Genomic DNA, 18,801 nt, shown 5'->3' on the forward strand with positions numbered 1-18,801 from the left:
ACTTCTGAGGGGAGAACAATAAAAATGTATTCTTCTATGATAAAATAAACGTTTAAGGTGCATGCCGCACCTACCGTGCTGGAGTGTGTGGTCAATCATGGTTTACAACATTCTGCGAAAATAAAAAAGCCCTACTAACTTCTAAAAGACCATCCCCCAAATCCCTTCCAAAATCCCTTCCAAACCCAACACTTCAATCTTTCCCTCTCTTCAACATACTTACAGCAATATGACAACATGCTCCACCATTTCATTGACCATACACTCCAGACACAAACCATTCACATGCTTGCCAACCAGATGTAACAATAAAATGTGACATAGGAGACCAAGGAAAATACAGCAAAAACTTAAGTATATTTGTTGTAGTGCCACCATGTGGATTTTTGGAGTTACTACTACCAGTAATTTCACAGAAATTCTAGTTTTACTGTAGGGAAGTGTAATTTATATTTTCTTATGTATTTTTATGTCATTATTCATGTGGTATGTTGATTGAAATACAACAACAAAATTACAAACAAATGTGCACACAATAAGGAGCATCTGGACATTTAATGATAAAAGATTCTACAGGAGCTGGGACTGAAAAATCTATTTATTTTTTACAAAGATAGTGTTACAATGTAATACAAATCAATATGATTATATAAAGTGTGTGTGAGTGAGTGTGTGAGTGTATGCGCATGCATGAGTGTTCCATAAAAAACAACTTCTACAACCAATTCTAACAATCACAGAAAGAATCAAAGATACATGTGATAATATTATCACTTCCACGGCAGAATAATCAGAAGGCCTTCTCTTCAGCAACTTCCATCTTTCACTATCAAGATGTCTGCATTGGTTTCCCTGGAGAGAGAGAGACAGAGAGAGAGACAGAATTATTTAAGAAAGCATACTTTGCAGAATATTTTAAGACTTTGGTCTATTCCAGTGAACTATTTAAGGGATGTAGCTCAGTTGATAGAGCATGGCGTTTGCAACACCAGGGTTGTGGGTTCGTTTCCCACGGGGGGCCAGTATAAAAAAATATATATATATATGTATTCACTAACTGTAAGTCGCTCTGGATAAGAGCGTCTGCTAAATGACTAAAATGTAAAAATGTAAATGTAAACTAATTTTGGGCTTGTACACAGTTATGTCAATTTTCGCCAGATCTCTTTGTACAGAGATGTCACTAGGGGTCTCTTCACAGTCCCCAGGTCCAAACTGAATTCATGGCAACGCACAGTATTATACAGAGCCATGATCGCATGGAACTCCTTTCCATCTCCTATTACTCAAGCAAACAGCATGGAACGGCAGGGGACTGTGAGGACACACACAAACACACGCGCACACACATCATTTTTTCAGTTGTATTGTTTGTACTACTATATCCGATTTTTTGTTGTATTATTTATATATCATTGTATTTTAATTTTAGAGAGGAAACATTTCTGTATAATTAAACTGATATATGGTAGACTCACAGCCGGTGAACACACAGAGAGCACTCGTTGGGGTAAGTGTTTCCATTATTGCCACACACTGGGGAGTAGTTGAGCGGGCACGCCTGGGTTAGGCTCATATCCCCACAGGAAGGCTGATAAAATAATTAAATAACATTTCAAGTTTATATCATTTTTTGACTCCAACCCTGGTTGGTGTTCTATATTCACACATTTAAATTCACATGAATTAATTTGTAGTTGCCAAATTAGTATAGGGAACTGTAATGATAACATTTGAATGGAAGCCTCACCCTCCTGTAGAGTCTGGATCGGTCCTCTGCATCTGCTAATGTGACACATAAGGAGAATTGAGCATATTATTCTTTGTTCTTTACTATCATAATCACTTAATAACTACTAATGAACAGCACAATAGACAGTACGACCTTTGTAATTTTTGGACAAACTACAGTTCCTATATTGAAAGGAATTATGAAATATGTACAAATGTATTTACCTGCAGAAAATAAGACAGCCAGACAGATTAGCAAAATAGTTTTCCCAATCATGTTCATGTGGTCTGGCCAAAAGAGATCAAATTCAACTGATAAAATAGTTGGTGTAGGTCCAATTACTGAATGCAGCTCCAAAAGTACAATATAATCAATATTATATCTCCTTTGCTTCTGTCTCTTCTGCGATGTGCCTTGCTCAAGGTCTGCTGTTGGTTTGGAACCTGTGGATGTTGTGTCGTTGTCATATAGTGGAGGGCGCGTCTGTTTGTCTGTGAAATAATGTGACCCTGTGTCGTGTAAAGCTGATGTTTTGACGCCCCTGCACCTGACCAGCCCGCTGGCAACAGTTTCAACAGAGCCCCCCTATTGTCCAGGTCTTTATTAAGGGATGAACATTCCTACTGCCTAAATATTGCTGAGCGCACTATAAAAACAGAGGGGCGGGGGGACAGGTGTGCGTGACACTGGTGTTGTTGATGATGAAATGCATACCTATGACCAAGAGTTTACTATGTTACATCTTTTAAAGCACTGAATTGAAGACTGTACATTATGTTCACTGAATTTGTGATATTTTGGGCCACACAACAATATGGTCTGATCTTGTTTTCACCTGTATGGTAGGCTAATTTAGTTTCACTAGGCCTACAGTTGGCCTACTTACACTGTGTGTACAAAACATAAAAAACACCTGCTCTTTCCATGACGTACAGTGGGGGAAAAAAGTATTTAGTCAGCCACCAATTGTGCAAGTTCTCCCACTTAAAAAGATGAGAGAGGCCTGTAATTTACATCATAGGTACACATCAACTATGACAGACGAATTGAGAAAAAAAATCCAGAAAATCACATTGTAGGATTTTTAATGAATTTATTTGCAAATTATGGTGGAAAATAAGTATTTGGTCACCTACAAACAAGCAAGATTTCTGGCTCTCACAGACCTGTAACTTCTTCTTTAAGAGGCTCCTCTGTCCTCCACTCGTTACCTGTATTAATGGCACCTGTTTGAACTTGTTATCAGTATAAAAGACACCTGTCCACAACCTCAAACAGTCACACTCCAAACTCCACTATGGCCAAGACCAAAGAGCTGTCAAAGGACACCAGAAACAAAATTGTAGACCTGCACCAGGCTGGGAAGACTGAATCTGCAATAGGTAAGCAGCTTGGTTTGAAGAAATCAACTGTGGGAGCAATTATTAGGAAATGGAAGACATACAAGACCACTGATAATCTCCCCTCGATCTGGGGCTCTACGCAAGATCTCACCCCGTGGGGTCAAAATGATCACAAGAACGGTGAGCAAAAATCCCAGAACCACACGGGGGGACCTAGTAAATGACCTGCAGAGAGCTGGGACCAAAGTAACAAAGCCTACCATCAGTAACACACTACGCCGCCAGGGACTCAAATCCTGCAGTGCAAGACGTGTCCCCCTGCTTAAGCCAGTACATGTCCAGGCCCGTCTGAAGTTTGCTAGAGTGCATTTGGATGATCCAGAAGAGGATTGGGAGAATGTCATATGGTCAGATGAAACCAAAATAGAACTTTTTGGTAAAAACTCAACTCGTCGTGTTTGGAGGACAAAGAATGCTGAGTTGCATCCAAAGAACACCATACCTACTGTGAAGCATGGGGTGGAAACATCATGCTTTGGGGCTGTTTTTCTGCAAAGGGACCAGGACGACTGATCCGTGTAAAGGAAAGAATGAATGGGGCCTTGTATCGTGAGATTTTGAGTGAAAACCTCCTTCCATCAGCAAGGGCATTGAAGATGAAACGTGGCTGGGTCTTTCAGCATGACAATGATCCCAAACACACCGCCCGGGCAACGAAGGAGTGGCTTCGTAAGAAGCATTTCAAGGTCCTGGAGTGGCCTAGCCAGTCTCCAGATCTCAACCCCATAGAAAATATTTGGAGGGAGTTGAAAGTCCGTGTTGCCCAGCGACAGCCCCAAAACATCACTGCTCTAGAGGAGATCTGCATGGAAGAATGGGCCAAAATATCAGCAACAGTGTGTGAAAACCTTGTGAAGACTTACAGAAAACGTTTGACCTGTGTCATTGTCAACAAAGGGTATATAACAAAGTATTGAGAGACTTTTGTTATTGACCAAATACTTATTTTCCACCATAATTTGCAAATAAATTCATTAAAAATCCTACAATGTGATTGTCTGGATTTTTTTTTTCTCATTTTGTCTGTCATAGTTGACGTGTACCTATGATGAAAATTACAGGCCTCTCTCATCTTTTTAAGTGGGAGAACTTGCACAATTGGTGGCTGACTAAATACTTTTTTTCCCCACTGTAGACTGACCAGGTGAATCCAGGTGAAAGCTATGATGCCTTATTGATGTCACTTGTTAAATCCACTTCAATCAGTGTAGATGAATTGGGGGAGACAGGTTAAAGAAGGACTTTTAAGCCTTGAGACAATTGAGAAAGTGAATGGGCAAGACAAAAGATGTAAGTGCCTTTGAACAGGTATGGTGGTAGGTGCCAGGTGCACAGGTTTGTGTCAAGAACTGCAACGCTGCTGGGGTTTTCACGTTCAACAGTTTCTCATGTGTATCAAGAATGGACATCCAGCCAACTTGAACCAACTGTGGGAAGCATTGGAGTCAACATGGGCCAGCATCCCTGTGGAACGCTTTTGACAGCTTGTAGAGTCCATGCCCAGAGGTATTGAGGCTGTTCTGAGGGCAAAAGGGGGGGCTGCAACTCAATATTAGGAAGGTTCTTAATGTTTTGTACACCTAGTGTATATTGTCTGTGTGCTAATGCAAATGAGGCCCTCATTCCCAGAATTCTTTGAACTAGAGTAAACAAGATGATAATTCAGGGTTCATTTTTATTTTTTATTTTGAATGAACACATGACTTCTATGCATAATCAATCAAATATTATTTGTATAGTGCTTTTGTCACAGTTGGCTTAATAAAATATGGACATAAATCCTAATATTAGTGACAGGGAGGAAAAAAGCTTGAGGAACCAGACTAGTGGGGGTGGGGGCATCTTCATCTGGATTGGTTTAATTCAGAGTAGAAATTATATTACTTTATTTATTACTACTCATAATACTTGAACCCACCAACGTGTGGATATAAATGTCATGTCATGAAATGTCATGAAATTCAGATCAAAGGCGTCTGTTTTTTTCATGGTACACTAAACTTCTCTGGTCTTCCGTAGTCTACAACTGTTTACTGAACTCAGGTGGTGCTTTTGGATACATTGTATCTAACACTAGTGTTATTGCAACCCCGTTCAAACGAGATGTTTACAGTAAGAAATGCATTTCGCAGATCGTCAAGTCTTGTCTGAAAAAATGGTGACGTGGTACATTTGGACTATTGATTTGGTCTACGATGATGAGGGCAAATTCCAATGCAAATTGATTTATTGTTTGTTCACATCAATATATTGTAGACGTTCGCTTTTGTATCATCATGTTTGACAAAAGTCAATGTGAGTTCCAGTTTGGATTTATGCAAACCCTTTTCGCCAGATATGCATGGTATTCATAGTCAAGAGCGAAGCAAGAGCTACCCAGCTAAAAACAAACATACCTACAACTTTAGAGAACGTTCCCTTAAGAGTCTCATTAGGTCATTAACAAATGTTTTCATAGGACTGTTCCAGTTATTTGCAGACCATTCCCTTAATGTCAAACAGAACTTACCCAGAATGTGGTCATCATGTTCTCAGAACATTCAATGATAATGTTCGAGACACGTTTCATTGGAACGTTGCAAGAATATTCCACTGTCTAGTTAATCAGAAATACTTTTCTCATTTTGTCAGGAACCATAGACTGGTATTGGCTGTGACCGTTTTATTCGATAATACATGGATTTTAATCTGTTTTCCCAAAACACCTTCTGCAGAGGTCATTACTGACTTCCGAGTGGCGCAGTGGTCTAAGGCACTGCATCTCAGTGCTTGAGGCGTCACTACAGACCCCTGGTTCGATTCCAGGCTGTATCACAACCGGCCGTGATTGGGAGTCCCCTAGTTAAATAAAACAAATACCATCACACAATAAAACATTCCATTTTCATTTAAAACTGAATGACAAACACATACAACCCTCAGAAAACTGGACACATGAATGTTCTTGCAATGTCCCATGAAATGTGTCTAGAACATTAATAATGGATATTCTGAGAACATGGTAACCATGTTCTGAGTAAGTTCTGTTTTACATTAAGGGAACGCCAAAACATGCTAAATAGGTTCTCAGGAGGTTTTTGCAAACATACATAGAATGTTCCCATAACTAACGGAAAACTCGACACTCAAACATCATGGGAACATTATGGGTAACATTACAAAAACGTTTGCTCTCCTTAGAATTGTTAGCTGTGTATATGCCCTCTATAATGCATATGATAATGTGTGCATTTATTTTAGTTATTCTTTCCAATATCAGAGCTCCATTTAGAATTCATAGGTGTATGGTAAACGTGAACGGCCTATTAAACTTCATGAATTCATTCCATGGGAAAATGTCAAGCATTTTACATAATGTTTATTTACCATGGACCTATAGCATAGGCCTGGAGTGTATTCATTTTTATGTCTAACTTTGCATAAAAGGTTAATATTGTCTTAGATTTTTTAAGCAACAAAGTAGGCTTAGGGTAAGCAATATAATTTATGCACACTGCAGACATTTTAGACTGGTTCGCTAGGGTGAAGTCAAACTCCACTGTACAAAAATAACCTTTGGACCAAACGGTATGAAAGGTTAGATGGAAAACTGATTCCAAAAGGCAATAACAGTTTTTTGCTCATAGGAGTAGGCCATTAGTAAAATATGTGTGAACAGTTATCAGATAAATATGGGGGAGAAAACACAGCACTTTTGACTAAAACCACATTGTTGGAACGATGTCACTTTCTAGTGAACTAAATGAAGTATCCAGTGTCCTTCAAGCAAAAAACATGAAATGAAGAGAAGTTAAAATACATATAATATGGTATTAGAATGTCATGTTGACAGTAATATACAGTGCATGTAAAACCTACATTGGCTACAGGGTGTCAGCAGTGACTGTATTTCTGTCCTGTCAGCCTTGAGCCTGTATCTCCACTGGGCCCCAGCAGCAACATGGGACCTTCTACAGTATCCGGACAGAGAAAAACGCTGCCTTCCTCAGGCTGACCAATGAGAAGATCCACCTGCATACTGCTCACTCAGAGCTCCTGGGCTACTGGAGCGTTGAGTACGAAGGCTTGAACCAGGTCTTTCACGTCTGGAAGTATGGTGAGGAGGAGGCAGAGAGCAAGCTAGGCAGAGAGCATGGAATGGTAGGCCCATTCCCTGTGGAATTCAGTCAACTCAGGAAATGCATTGAAATTGTATAAAGGAATGTAAATTCACCTTCAATAAGAAATCACTCAAGTTTGAATTTCCAAATTCTAAATTGACTGTAATGGAACCTACCCTAACTCAAGCCCAGAGAACTCCAATGTAAAATAAGCCATTGTATCTTATGTATACAGTGAATTCGGAAAGTATTCAGACCCCTTGACTTTTTCCACATTTTGTTACGTTACAGCCTTATTTGAAAATTGATTAAGTTGTTGTTTTTCCTCATCAATCTACACACAATACCCATAATGACAAAGCAAAAACAGGTTTTTAGAAATGTTTGCATATTTATTATTACATTTTACTCAGTACTTTGTTGAAGCACCTTTGGCAGTGATTACAGCCTCGAATCTTCTTGGGTATGACGCTACAAGATTGGCACACCTGTATTTGGGGAGTTTCTCCCATTTTCTCTGCAGATCCTCTCAAGCTCTGTCAGGTTGGATGGGAAGCGTCGCTGCACAGCTATTTTCAGGTCTCTACAAAGATGTTCAATCGGGTTCAATTCCAGGCTCTGGCTGGGCCACTCAAGGACATTCAGAGACTTATCCCGAAGCCACTCCTGCGTTGTCTTGGCGTTGTCTAGGGTCTTTGTCCTGTTGGAAGGTGAACCTTCACCCCAGTCTCAGGTCCTGAGCGCTCTGGAGCAGGTTTTCATTAAAGATCTCTCTGTACTTTGCTCCGTTCATCTTCCCCTTGAACCTGACTAGTCTCCCAGTCCCTGCCACTGAAAAACATCCCCACAGCTTGATGCTGCCACCACCATGCTTCACTGTAGAGATGGTGCCAGGTTTCCTCCAGACGTGACACTTGGCATTCAGGCCAAAGAGTTAAATCTTGGTTTCATCAGACCAGAGAATCTTGTTTCTCATGGTCTGAGTCCTTTAGGTGCCTTTTGGCAAACTCCAAGCGGGCTGTCATGTGCCTTTTACTGAGGAGTGGCTTCCGTCTGGCCACTCTACCATAAAGGCCTGATTGGTGCAGTGCTGCAAAGAAGGTTGTCCTTCTGGAAGGTTCTCCCATCTCCACAGAGGAACTCTGGAGCTCATTCAGAGTGACCATCGGGTTCTTGGTCACCTCCCTGACCAAGGCCCTTCTCCCCCGATTGCTCAGTTTGGCGAGGCGGCCAGCTCTAGGAAGAGTCTTGGTGGTTCCAAACTTCTTCCATTTAAGAATGATGGAGACCACTGTGTTCTTGGGGACCTTCAATGCTGCAGAAATGTTTTGGTAGCCGTCCCCAGACCTGTGCCTCGACACAATCCTGTCTCGGAGCTCTACGGACAATTCCTTCGACCTCATGGCTTGATATTTGCTCTGACATGCACTGTCAACTGTGGGACCTTATATAGACAGGTGTGTGCCTTTCCAAATCATGTCCAATCAATTGAATTTACCACAGGTGGACTCCAATCCAGTTGTAGAAATATCTCACGGATGATCAATGGAAACAGGATGCACCTGAGCTCAATTTCGAGTCTCATAGCGAAGGGTCTGAATACTTATGTAAATAAGGTATTTCTTTTTTTTTTAAATACATTTGTAAGAATTCGAAAAACCTGTTTCTGCTTTGTCATTATGGGGTATTGTGTGTAGATTGATGAGGAACATTTTCTATTTAATCCATTTTAGAATAAAGCTGTAACATAACAAAATGCGGGAAAAATCAAGGGGTCTGAATACTTTCCGAATGCACTGTACATCTCACTATCTCCTATTGTTGTGTTCCTATCTAGACAGCAATGCCCAGGGGGCGGGTGTGCGAGCATCCTTGGCTCAGGATCCCAACTGGATTGAGGAGTACATCTCCAAGGCCATGCCCATGCTGACATCTCAGGACAACGAGGTCACCTATCTGGCGCCCTGGAGCAAGGTGGAAAGGCCTCCCAAGGAAGGTGGTGAGTAGCTGAATGAAATAATTACCCTCGCATCTGACACTGATGGATTAGTAGTCCCTAGGCAGAAATTAACAGAACTTCTCATTTTTTTCTAGTGTGTGTGTGTGTGTGTGTGTGTGTGTGTGTGTGTGTGTGTGTGTGTGTGAGAGAGAGAAATAAGAGCATTGTGTATTGACCTCCTGTGTTAATTTCCATGGACCACTAATCTAGCACTAATCTTGTAAACAACAGAGCTGTTTTTGTTGGGCAGTTATGTCTGTACACATTCCTCGTAAGTACTGGACAGCACTGAGTGTGTTTTTTACAGGAAATGAAATCAGCACTGTTTTCGCAAAGAGGTGATGAGTCTGCATTAGTGATTTCACCATAGGGAGGAGTTCCTAACTCCCTTTCACACAGATACACTTTAGCCAAGTAGTTTTTGCACATTACATTCATACACAATTGATAAACAAAATCACTGTGTTCCAATTAGGTAAAATACCCTGTCAATACTAAGTTTCCCTAGCCAAGGAGTTTGTTTATGTGTGTGCTATGTGTTGCGTCACCTTACATAGTTGAATGCAGTTGGTAAACTGCTCAGGAATAAAGTGTCTGCAAAATAACTAAATATAAAAAAGTGGGTATAGGAGCTAGTGGTCGGTTTGGAATTGTGCATGTGTTTCAGGAGTGTATGAGTTGGCGTCCTTCCAGATGCGTCTGGGGAGTCCAGCAGTGTGGGGGGAGGCCTTCCAGGCTGCAGTCAGTGCCCACGCTGCCGGGGGGCACGCCCACCTGGTGGGGGTCTTTCACAGCGAGTTTGGACGGATCAACAAAGGTACAGTGAGGACAGCGACTAGGTCAATGGTGATCAGGATGAAACTATATAATACTACATGGGTAACACTATGAGATCCAGTGAGGGAGAGTGTGACCTACCTGGAGTCATGTTCCCCTGCCCCTACTCTCCCCTCAAGAGATCTCACACTGAAACCCGGGATTGAAGAGACTAAACCTCAACTGGGTCTGATATGCTGTCAATCTAATACTGTTTATAGACCTAAGTAGAGATAATAAAGCACTACTGAGATTTCTTATTAAATCAGTGGACCAAATGGTGATCCTATCATCTAAATGTGATAGACATTAGGACTCAAATAATGTATTACTTGTAAATTTATATATAAATTAATATATAACGGACACTCTGGACCAAGTTTAGGACCACAGCTATAACAATGTTTATCATTCTTAGGTTTGGGCGGTATCCAGATTTTCATACCGTCAAACCGTTTCAGTACCATACCGGGGTATACGGTATTACCGAATGTGCATACAAGGGGTGCTATTTACAATTTAGGCAACAGGGATCTTAATCCAGGAGGGGTATTGCTACTGGGCGGTAGTCATGGTTACCATGGCTTTCTTGGGCACAAGTATTATGGTGGTCTGCTTGAAACATGTAGGTATCACAGACTGGGTCAGGGAGAGGTTGAAAATGTCAGTGAAGACACTTGCCAGCTGGTCAGCGCATGCTCTGAGTACGCGTCCTGGTAATACGTCTGGCCCTGCGGCCTTGTCAATGTTAACCTGTTTATAAGGTCTTATTCACATCGGCTACGGAGAGCGTGATCACACAGTCATCCGGAACAGCTGGTACTTTCATGCATGGTTCAGTGTTGCTAGCCTCGAAGCAAGCATAGAAGGTATTTAGCTCGTCTGGTAGGCTCGCGTCACTGGACAACTCGCGGCTGGGTTTCCCTTTGTAATCCGTGATAGTTTGCAAGCTCTGCCACATCAAATTCAATCAATCAATCACATTTTATTTATAAAGCCCTTTTTACATCAGCAGATGTCACAAAGTGCTATACAGAAACCCAGCCTAAAACCCCAAACGGCAAGCAATGCAGATGTAGAAGCACTGTGTCTAGGAAAAACTCCCTAGAAAGGCAGAAACCTAGGAAGGAACCTAGAGAGGAACCAGGCTCTGAGGGGTGGCCAGTCCCCTTCTGCCTGTGCCGGTGGAGATTATAACAGTACATGGCCATTAAGCCAGATATTTCTCCAAAATGTTCAAATGTTCATAGATGACCAGCAGGGTCAAATAATAATCACAGTGGTTGTAGAGGTTGCAACAGGTCAGTACATCAGGAGTAAATGTCACTTGGCTTTTCATAGCCAGGCATTTAGAGGTTGAAATAGCAGGTGCGGTAGAGAGAGTTGAAAACAGCAGGTCTGGGACAAGGTAGCATGTCCGGTGAACAGGTCAGGGTTCCATAGCCGCAGGCAGGAGAGTGGAAACTGGAGCAGCAGCACGACCAGGTGGACTGGGGACAGCAAGAAGTCATCAGTCCAGGTAGTCCTGAGGCATGGTCCTAGGGCTCAGGTCCTCCGGGATGGGAGGGAGAGAGGGAGAGAGAGAGCATCAGTGCCGGTGTAGTAGGATTCGATCTTGTCGTGTATTGACTCTTTGCCTGTTGATGGTTCGTTGGAGGGCATAGCGGGATTTCTTATAAGTGTCCGGATTAGTGTCCCACTCCTTGAAAGCGGCAGCTCTAGCCTTTAGTTCAGTGTGGATGTTGCCTGTAATCATGGCTTCTGGTTGGGATATGTACGTATGGTCACTGTGGGGACGATGTCGTCGATGCACTTATTAATGAAGCTGGTGACTGATGTGGTAAACTCCTCAATGCAATCGGATGAATCCCGGAACATATTCCAGTCCACTTAGCTCGCAAGTTAGCAAACCAAATGCATAGCTGGATATAATTTGTGCAGATGACCTGGTTTGTTTCCGGCGAAGATGGGAGAAGATGATTGACACATCTTAGATTTATTATAGTTATACTTAACTTATAGTTATAAGCAGTGGTATGCACATACCCCCGCAGCCACTGTATTGAAAATCATACCTATAAACGGTATATCGCCCAAGCCTAATCATTCTATTGAACACTGTTCAGTCTTATAACAACAGATGTCTGTTGTGAAACGTGTTTTTTTGCTGTTAACTACTTAACAAAATCTGTTACCTCCAGCCATCTTCTTTCAGTTGCTATGAATCAAACAGTATTATGTTAGTAATAATGGATTAGATTTATATTGTATCTATTAATAGGTATGGATAATTGTGCCTTATTCATCATGTACATTCCACATGAATACTTGTCTGGACTACCAACAAGAATGCTGTTGTCTGTAGCCTTTGTCAATAAGAGGGCTATGTGAATATAAGACCGTTAAAGACCCATTTAAAAATGAAACATTCTGCTGAAGTGTGGTTTTAGACAGGATTAAGTTGTGAACTTTACCGCCACGTTGACACAAGATAAAGATATGTTCAGTTTTATTGTGTAAATAAGAATTGTACAGGGGCGAGTAACAGATATTCCCACAGCCTTTCTCAATACATTAAAAACGTAAACGGCTATTAAATAAAGTACATTTTCTTGGTAGAACAATAAACGATTGTATACATGGTCTGTGGAAATTCCCGTGCAAAAAAATATTCAAATTAACACCACAAATAAAGTGCTTGAAATGTCGAACTAGCCTCATTTCAGGCAAGCTTTGTGTTTCGAAATACTGACACTTTTTACCCAAAGGACCATTTATTAATTTCACAATAAATGGCACTTGACTGCATCAGTCTTTGCAGATACAGGACAAGCCCACAGGTCACACTTTATGCCAGAAATAAAAAACTGACTCGGCACTGTCAGCTTTGAAAAAAACATATATATGTTTTGCAGACGCTCTTGTACAGAGCGACTTACTGGAGCATTTAGGGTAAGTGCCTTGCTTAAGGGCACAGACATCTTTTTCACCTAGTTGGCTCAGGGATTCAAACCAGTAACCGAAATGCTCTTAACCGCTAGGCTACCTGCCACCTTACAGTAGGCATGATCATGTCATTTGATTTCCTATTATCAACCCATTGAGGGGATGTTTCTGTTCTCTGCTAGTGGTTAGGCAGTGAAAATAGTGTCATTCAAACAGTTGATTTGTCTGTCAGGGCACTGTGGTATGTATGTTGAGGTATTCATTGCAAACTGATAGTCTTAACACCCAAACAAATCTTTTCATTTTCTTTTAAAAAAGCTATAAAATCTATTGTTTCCTTTTTTAAAACTGGTACAGTACTTTGCGTAGTATACATTGAAAAGTGTACTTAGTCACTGATTGGTGTGTTTCAAAATGGCTGAGTCCACTACTGAACTAAAAGAAGGAAGAACATTCATGATTACAGTAATGCCACAATGGACTCAGCCAAACATAATAAAAAAAAAATATTGTTTATATATTCATGATCAATTTACATATATAAATAAAAGGTACATCTTTAAAAACATAAATCAAACAGAAGAAATTCAGATTGGCCATGGAAATGATTGGGTTTCTTCATCATGTAATTCTGGTATTGGAACACAAAACAGAAAGAAACAGACCCTGAATTTTCATTGGTAGAAACCAGTTGGAATTACACAAAGTAGAAAATATCGCAGTTTCCACAAAAATATACACCGCCACAGCCTAACATCTGCTGAAGCACATGATACAATTATGGCAGTTATTCAAGTTTAATACTTTTTCTTTCTCCTTAATGACTATTGCGAGGGGCCCTCCTGGGCCCCAACTCGCTTCAGTATGAGTGGGAAACTTTGCATTGACTTGCATTGAGCTTTCCAGCCAGGCCCTTCCGAAGGCAACACCTCTGGCTGAAGAATTAAAACAAGTATTAAAACACTACTGTAATAGTACAGAGAAGCAAACTCAGTCCAACACTGTTTGTGGGTTTAGGTTCCAGTTGTGGGTGGAAGATGGTGTCCGCCCGCTCACACCAAGCTCTCCTTTAGCCTCTCCTCGGCTAGCTTCTCTTCAGCCTGCCGCGAGCTGAGCGGGGTAATGTCCACCACCGCCTCTTTGCGCTTTACTGAATTGTCTTTTGAGTGGTAATCGTCACTCTGGTCCTTGGCAAAGTTCACAAACACCTGGTAAAGAAGAGACAAAAGAGTCAGCTGTCATCACTGTACATTCCAATCCAGTCGACCAATCAAAGAACATACAGAAAGGTGCAAATGCATGGTGCTGTAATCCAAAAGTAATGATATTTTCAACGAAAATACATTTTGACCACAAAGCCTTTAGTCAGTGATGGATGGCGTCTTACCTGGTCCAGTGTGGTCTGTGACACAGAGTAGTCCTCTATCCGGAGCAGGTTCTTGTTCTTGGCCAGGATGCTGAAGATATGTGCCAGGGAGGTGAGAGAGGAGGACAGCTGGTACTGCAGCATGTTCCTGTGCTTCTCCTTCAGGGTGCTGCCCGGCAGCTCACTCTCAATGAACTTCATCACCGGCGGCAGGTCAGGGTCCGGCCCCGCCACACGCAGAATGATGGTGTAGCCGTCTCCGAACCTGGAGAGATGGAGGGAAGGAAGGAGAAAATAAAAACAAAACAAGATGAGCATATTATAATTAAGTGAGAATGCCAGAGAAGCCGGTGTTTGGAGGATATATCGGCACGGGTGTTGTTAGGCCCGAGATGAAGTCGATAATGTCTAGATGCTTTTTATAGTGGAGATCAAGTTTATAAATTGCTTGGCTGGGCTGATGAGACAGTGGATTGCGCAGTCAGATGGAACAGAGTAAATAGGTATTTTAACGTCATAGATTTAGCCGGTGGTAACTTGTGGAATAGACACTGGCTGGAATGCGGTTTTAACCAATTAGCATTCAGGGTTAGACCCACCCGTTGTATAATCAATTTATAATTTGTGCCAACTTATTGAAAGTCATAACTTTGTAGGTATTGGCTTGCTTTATATGCACCAGTGAATGGACTTGTCATCTTACCTGTTCTTTAGATGCTGAACGCTCCCCAAGCAGCGGAACCTGCCATTGACCATGATGGCCATTCTGGTGCACAGGGCCTCACATTCCTCCATACTGAAGACACAAAATGGCAGACACAGACATTAGATACTGTGTAAAAGTACTGCTGAACTAGAAACCACATCCCGGCAAAGGTTGAACTATGTCAGTATCAATTTTGGAACTCAGTCGAGGTCTCAACTTACTGTTGAGGGTTAGAATAGAAGGATACACAAGGTGCAATTTAGAAATGTTGTTGTGCATCTGCAGTTTTTCTCTTGTTATGTCAGTCACTGATAGTCACTCAATTAGCCCATGTCAGCTAAAATCTTTTAGATTGCTAAGTTAGTTTAACTGCCAGCTATCTAAACTTGAATAACCAGCTGGGAGGCCCCCATTGATTTTGTTAGTCTGTCTCACTCAGATATCATATTAAAAACTGCATACATTTCTCTCCACCCTATGAAAAAATTTGTAGAATTGCAGGAAATTAACTAAAAAACTTAAATTTCTCTCCGCTGTCAAGAGAGGGAGCCACTAAAATGTTTTGCTCGCAGTGTGGGGGGAGGGTATGGATGTGGGTACGCAGACACGCAAGCAACTGCGGCCCCTCCTGATGAGTCCAGATATTTTTGTGGCCCCCACCTCCATCAAAGTTGCCAATCCCTGGGCTCCATAGTGCTAATGAGGTTTTCCTAACCGCAGCCTATACCAATCAACAGCAACAACAACCATGCATTTCAAAGTATAGCAGTTAGCTATACTGGCCCTCCTGTAGCTCAGAAGGTAGAGCATGGCGCTTGCAACACCAGGGTTGTGGGTTCGATTCCCACGGGGGGCCAGTATGAAAAATGTATGCACTCACTAACTGTAAGCCGCTCTGGATAAGAGCGTCTGCTAAATGACTAAAATGTAAATGTTAGCTTTTTGCCTAGCATGGCTGAGGTGTTAAGGTGTTTCTGGTTACCTGTGCGAGGTGAGCACCACGGAGCGTCCCTCCTTGATGACGCTGTGGATGCAGTTCCATAAGGCCCTGCGTGCTTTGGGGTCCATCCCAGTGGTGGGCTCGTCCTGTCACAAAGAGCACAGCCAGGTTGAGGTTGGCCCACAGGTTGAGCAGGAAACACACAGAGAAGACCAGCAGCAGGGGGAAGCAAGGCATCATGGTCCTCCTAGTGCTGAATTATGCGATGACAAATGCTAAGCACTTGCTTTCTCTCTTGGTTTCTTTCTCCCTCCCTTTTCTCTCGATGTCTATCGCTCTGGTTCTGTCTCTGCCTCCTCCATTTATCCCTCTCTCAGTTTGAAACAACATCAACAGCTGATCTCTCTGCAGCCCAATAGGAGCAAAACAAAAGCATACAATTTTCCAGGAACCCTTTGAGAGGACTGTGGCGTGCCAGCGGGAGAATTGTAATCTAACCCTCGTTACACAACCCTTGCAGCTGCAATCCCCACCGGGAGAACAATTAAACACCAGTCATCTGATTTAGAGGTCACTTGATATTTCACATTGAGGTCACTGCGAAGCTGGTGCAACCGGTCTGATCCCCTTGCGTTAGTTACACCATGTGTTGGTGTTTACAGTTTATGTAAGTCTCTGTTTGTGTGTATGTGTGTTTGTGTGTATGTGTGTGTGTGTGTGTGTGTGTTGGGACATAGTGCGTACCAGGAACACAACGGGTGGTCCTCCTATCATGGCCATGGCAGTGGAGAGTTTCCTCATGTTTCCTCCGCTGTAGCTTCCTGCTGCCTTGTCCACATACTTTACTAGGCCCAGCTTACGGATGCCCCATTCAGCAACATCGCATACTTCCTTCTCGGGCACGCCACGCAGGACGGCGTAGAACTCTAGGTGCTCTCTTCCCGTCAGCAGGTCGTTGATGGCGTCAAACTGGGGGCAGTAGCCCATGTTCTGGTGCACCTCGTCTATCTCCCGCAGTATACTGCCAAAGCAAAAGAAGTCAGTTCATCTCACATTTAGACTCACTGCTGAACCTCTCTACTGTAATACCTAGTGTGTCATCTCTGGCACAAAATGGCTGCTTCACCTTTTTCCAGCCAGGAAAGCCTCTCCACTCGTGACTATGGAGTCTCCTGTCAGCATTTTGAAAGTGGTGGTCTTTCCAGCTCCGTTCACACCCAGGAGGCCAAAGCACTGAGAGATAAGAAAGAGAGTTAATATCAGTGTTCAAATATACAAGGAGATTGAAAGAGATTGCATGTCATTGCATTGTGTATTTACTAGATTAAATGATCTAATCTTACCTCGCCAGGAGGGATGCCCACACACAGACGGTCTACAGCCGGCTTCTGCTTCCTCTTGTAGACCTTGGTGAGCTGTCGGAGCTCCAGGATATCTCCGTGTCCCAGTCCGTTGACGATCCTCTGCCTCTCTCTGGCCACGTCCTCGTCCTCCTCGCCCACCGGAGGGAGCTTGGTGTGCAGGTTAATGGGCTTGATGCAGAAGCGGTACTGGATGAGGACGGTGATGATGAAGAAGACCACTCCTTCCACGGCCATGGCAAACAGGTTCTTGCCCACCATGTCCCACTCCAGAGGGGATCGGAAGCGGTTCTCACCTGTGTACAGGCGGAGTGTGTTTCAAAAGACACCTCTACGTTGAATTGCATAGAGAAATGGGTAATGGGAAATGCAGTTCTTACCGAATCTCTCCAGAGCGTCGGCCATGGCCTGGTTCTTCACCATGTCGATGAGGCCTCGGCCCAGACAGAAGTGAGGGAAGATCAGCAACACGTTCTTCAGGATGTCATTGATACCTCCAATCTCCTGAAGAGGAGGAATATTTAACCCTTTATGTCACCAGGTAAGTGGATTATTAACAAATTATCTTCTTTATTTCTTTTTTTACAATATGGCTTCCTTAGGTTAGGATGAGCATACCACGTTATGTAGCCAATGTGTGGTGTCGCTTACGTTATTTCCGAAGAGCTCCATGACGAAGGTGGAGATGCTGCCGTTGATGCCGATGAGGATGTTGACGGAGGTGAGCACCACATAGGCCGTGCTGGGGATCTTAAAGAAGAAGGATGCCGGATACATCAGAGGAGTGATGGACCAGCCATAGAGGAGCAGCAGCAAAGCCAGCACTGGCAGGTTGGTGGACGACACGTAGGCCTTTTGTTGGAAGCACACGAAGATGATGATGACGAGCGTCGCCGGGACGATGTAGTTACACTGCAACACAAACGAGATGACAAGGTTAGCAGTCAATCAATAAAACAAATTATGTTCATGTAGCGCTTTAACACTCGTAGAAAAAAGCTTCTAAATGCTATTGTAAGGGGCTTAATACAGTGGTATTCCATCCACTAGGGGGCACTCAGGAGAAGCCCATGGGAAATAAAGAAGAAAAGTTTGAGTGGACTGAGAGAGGAAGAAAAACAAAAAAAAGTGCTGTTACATCGTGCTGACATGACTAAAATTCAAGTAAACAGTACCTTTCGCGTTGGAGTTTATATTATAAGCTCATAGAAAGGGTAACACTATGCGTTCTCACCATATCCCAGATGAAGTTGGCCGTCCAGTAAAGCAGGGGCTGCACGCCGCTGATGAACTGCATGTGCTTGGCCTTGCTCACTCTCTCATGGATGAGGAAGACTACGAAGCTGGCTGGGACGAAGGACATGGCGAAGATCACGCAGATGGACACCAGCACGTCCACTGAGGTGGTCATCCTACAGAGAGGGGGGGTTAG

At 42.8% G+C, this 18,801-nt stretch overlaps 2 protein-coding genes and 1 pseudogene across 3 annotated transcripts in view; 1 reads left to right on the forward strand and 2 right to left on the reverse strand.

The window, feature by feature from the left end:
• Positions 1–580: 580 nt before the first annotated feature.
• Positions 581–2,301, reverse strand: LOC121536939 (probable pancreatic secretory proteinase inhibitor). 2 transcript variants are annotated; one of them, XM_041844616.1, is made up of 4 exons: positions 1,957–2,301; positions 1,751–1,782; positions 1,479–1,591; positions 581–852 (listed from the first exon to the last, which is right to left on the reverse strand). In XM_041844616.1, exons 1-4 carry the CDS (start codon positions 2,012–2,014, stop codon positions 807–809), a joined length of 249 nt encoding a protein of 82 aa, XP_041700550.1. In that variant the 5' UTR covers positions 2,015–2,301; the 3' UTR covers positions 581–806. The 2 variants fall into 2 exon arrangements, with proteins under 2 accessions (XP_041700550.1, XP_041700541.1); XM_041844607.2 differs by having other exon boundaries at positions 1,751–1,785; positions 1,957–2,292.
• Positions 2,302–5,238: 2,937 nt separating this feature from the next.
• LOC121535785 lies at positions 5,239–10,204 on the forward strand (annotated as a pseudogene).
• A 3,044-nt stretch (positions 10,205–13,248) lies between these two features.
• The window catches only part of LOC121534037 (phospholipid-transporting ATPase ABCA1), a 55,444-nt gene continuing 49,891 nt past the window's right edge, over positions 13,249–18,801 (reverse strand). The window contains exons 28-37 of the mRNA XM_041840474.1: positions 18,604–18,781; positions 18,021–18,281; positions 17,750–17,873; positions 17,352–17,665; positions 17,135–17,241; positions 16,753–17,029; positions 16,051–16,154; positions 15,066–15,158; positions 14,384–14,627; positions 13,249–14,204 (exon numbers count right to left, since the gene is read on the reverse strand). Of these exons, the coding sequence (XP_041696408.1) occupies positions 14,049–14,204; positions 14,384–14,627; positions 15,066–15,158; positions 16,051–16,154; positions 16,753–17,029; positions 17,135–17,241; positions 17,352–17,665; positions 17,750–17,873; positions 18,021–18,281; positions 18,604–18,781 (1,858 nt within the window). The 3' untranslated portion in view covers positions 13,249–14,048. The remainder of the gene's footprint in view (positions 14,205–14,383; positions 14,628–15,065; positions 15,159–16,050; positions 16,155–16,752; positions 17,030–17,134; positions 17,242–17,351; positions 17,666–17,749; positions 17,874–18,020; positions 18,282–18,603; positions 18,782–18,801) is intronic.

The sequence above is a fragment of the Coregonus clupeaformis genome, chromosome 2 (assembly GCF_020615455.1).
Source record: "Coregonus clupeaformis isolate EN_2021a chromosome 2, ASM2061545v1, whole genome shotgun sequence".
In the NCBI taxonomy this organism is placed as follows: Eukaryota; Metazoa; Chordata; class Actinopteri; order Salmoniformes; family Salmonidae; genus Coregonus; species Coregonus clupeaformis.

Bases quoted from the DNA above. Each gene is read 5' to 3' on its own strand.
- LOC121536939 (XM_041844607.2), bottom strand. From the start codon at position 2,014: ATGAACATGATTGGGAAAACTATTTTGCTAATCTGTCTGGCTGTCTTA. The intron at 1,592-1,750 runs GTGAGGCTTCCA...TTATTTTATCAG, and splicing joins GATCCAGACTCTACAGGAGG to CCTTCCTGTGGGGATATGAG. The intron at 853-1,478 runs GTGAGTCTACCA...CTCTCTCTCCAG, and splicing joins TCTCTGTGTGTTCACCGGCT to GGAAACCAATGCAGACATCT.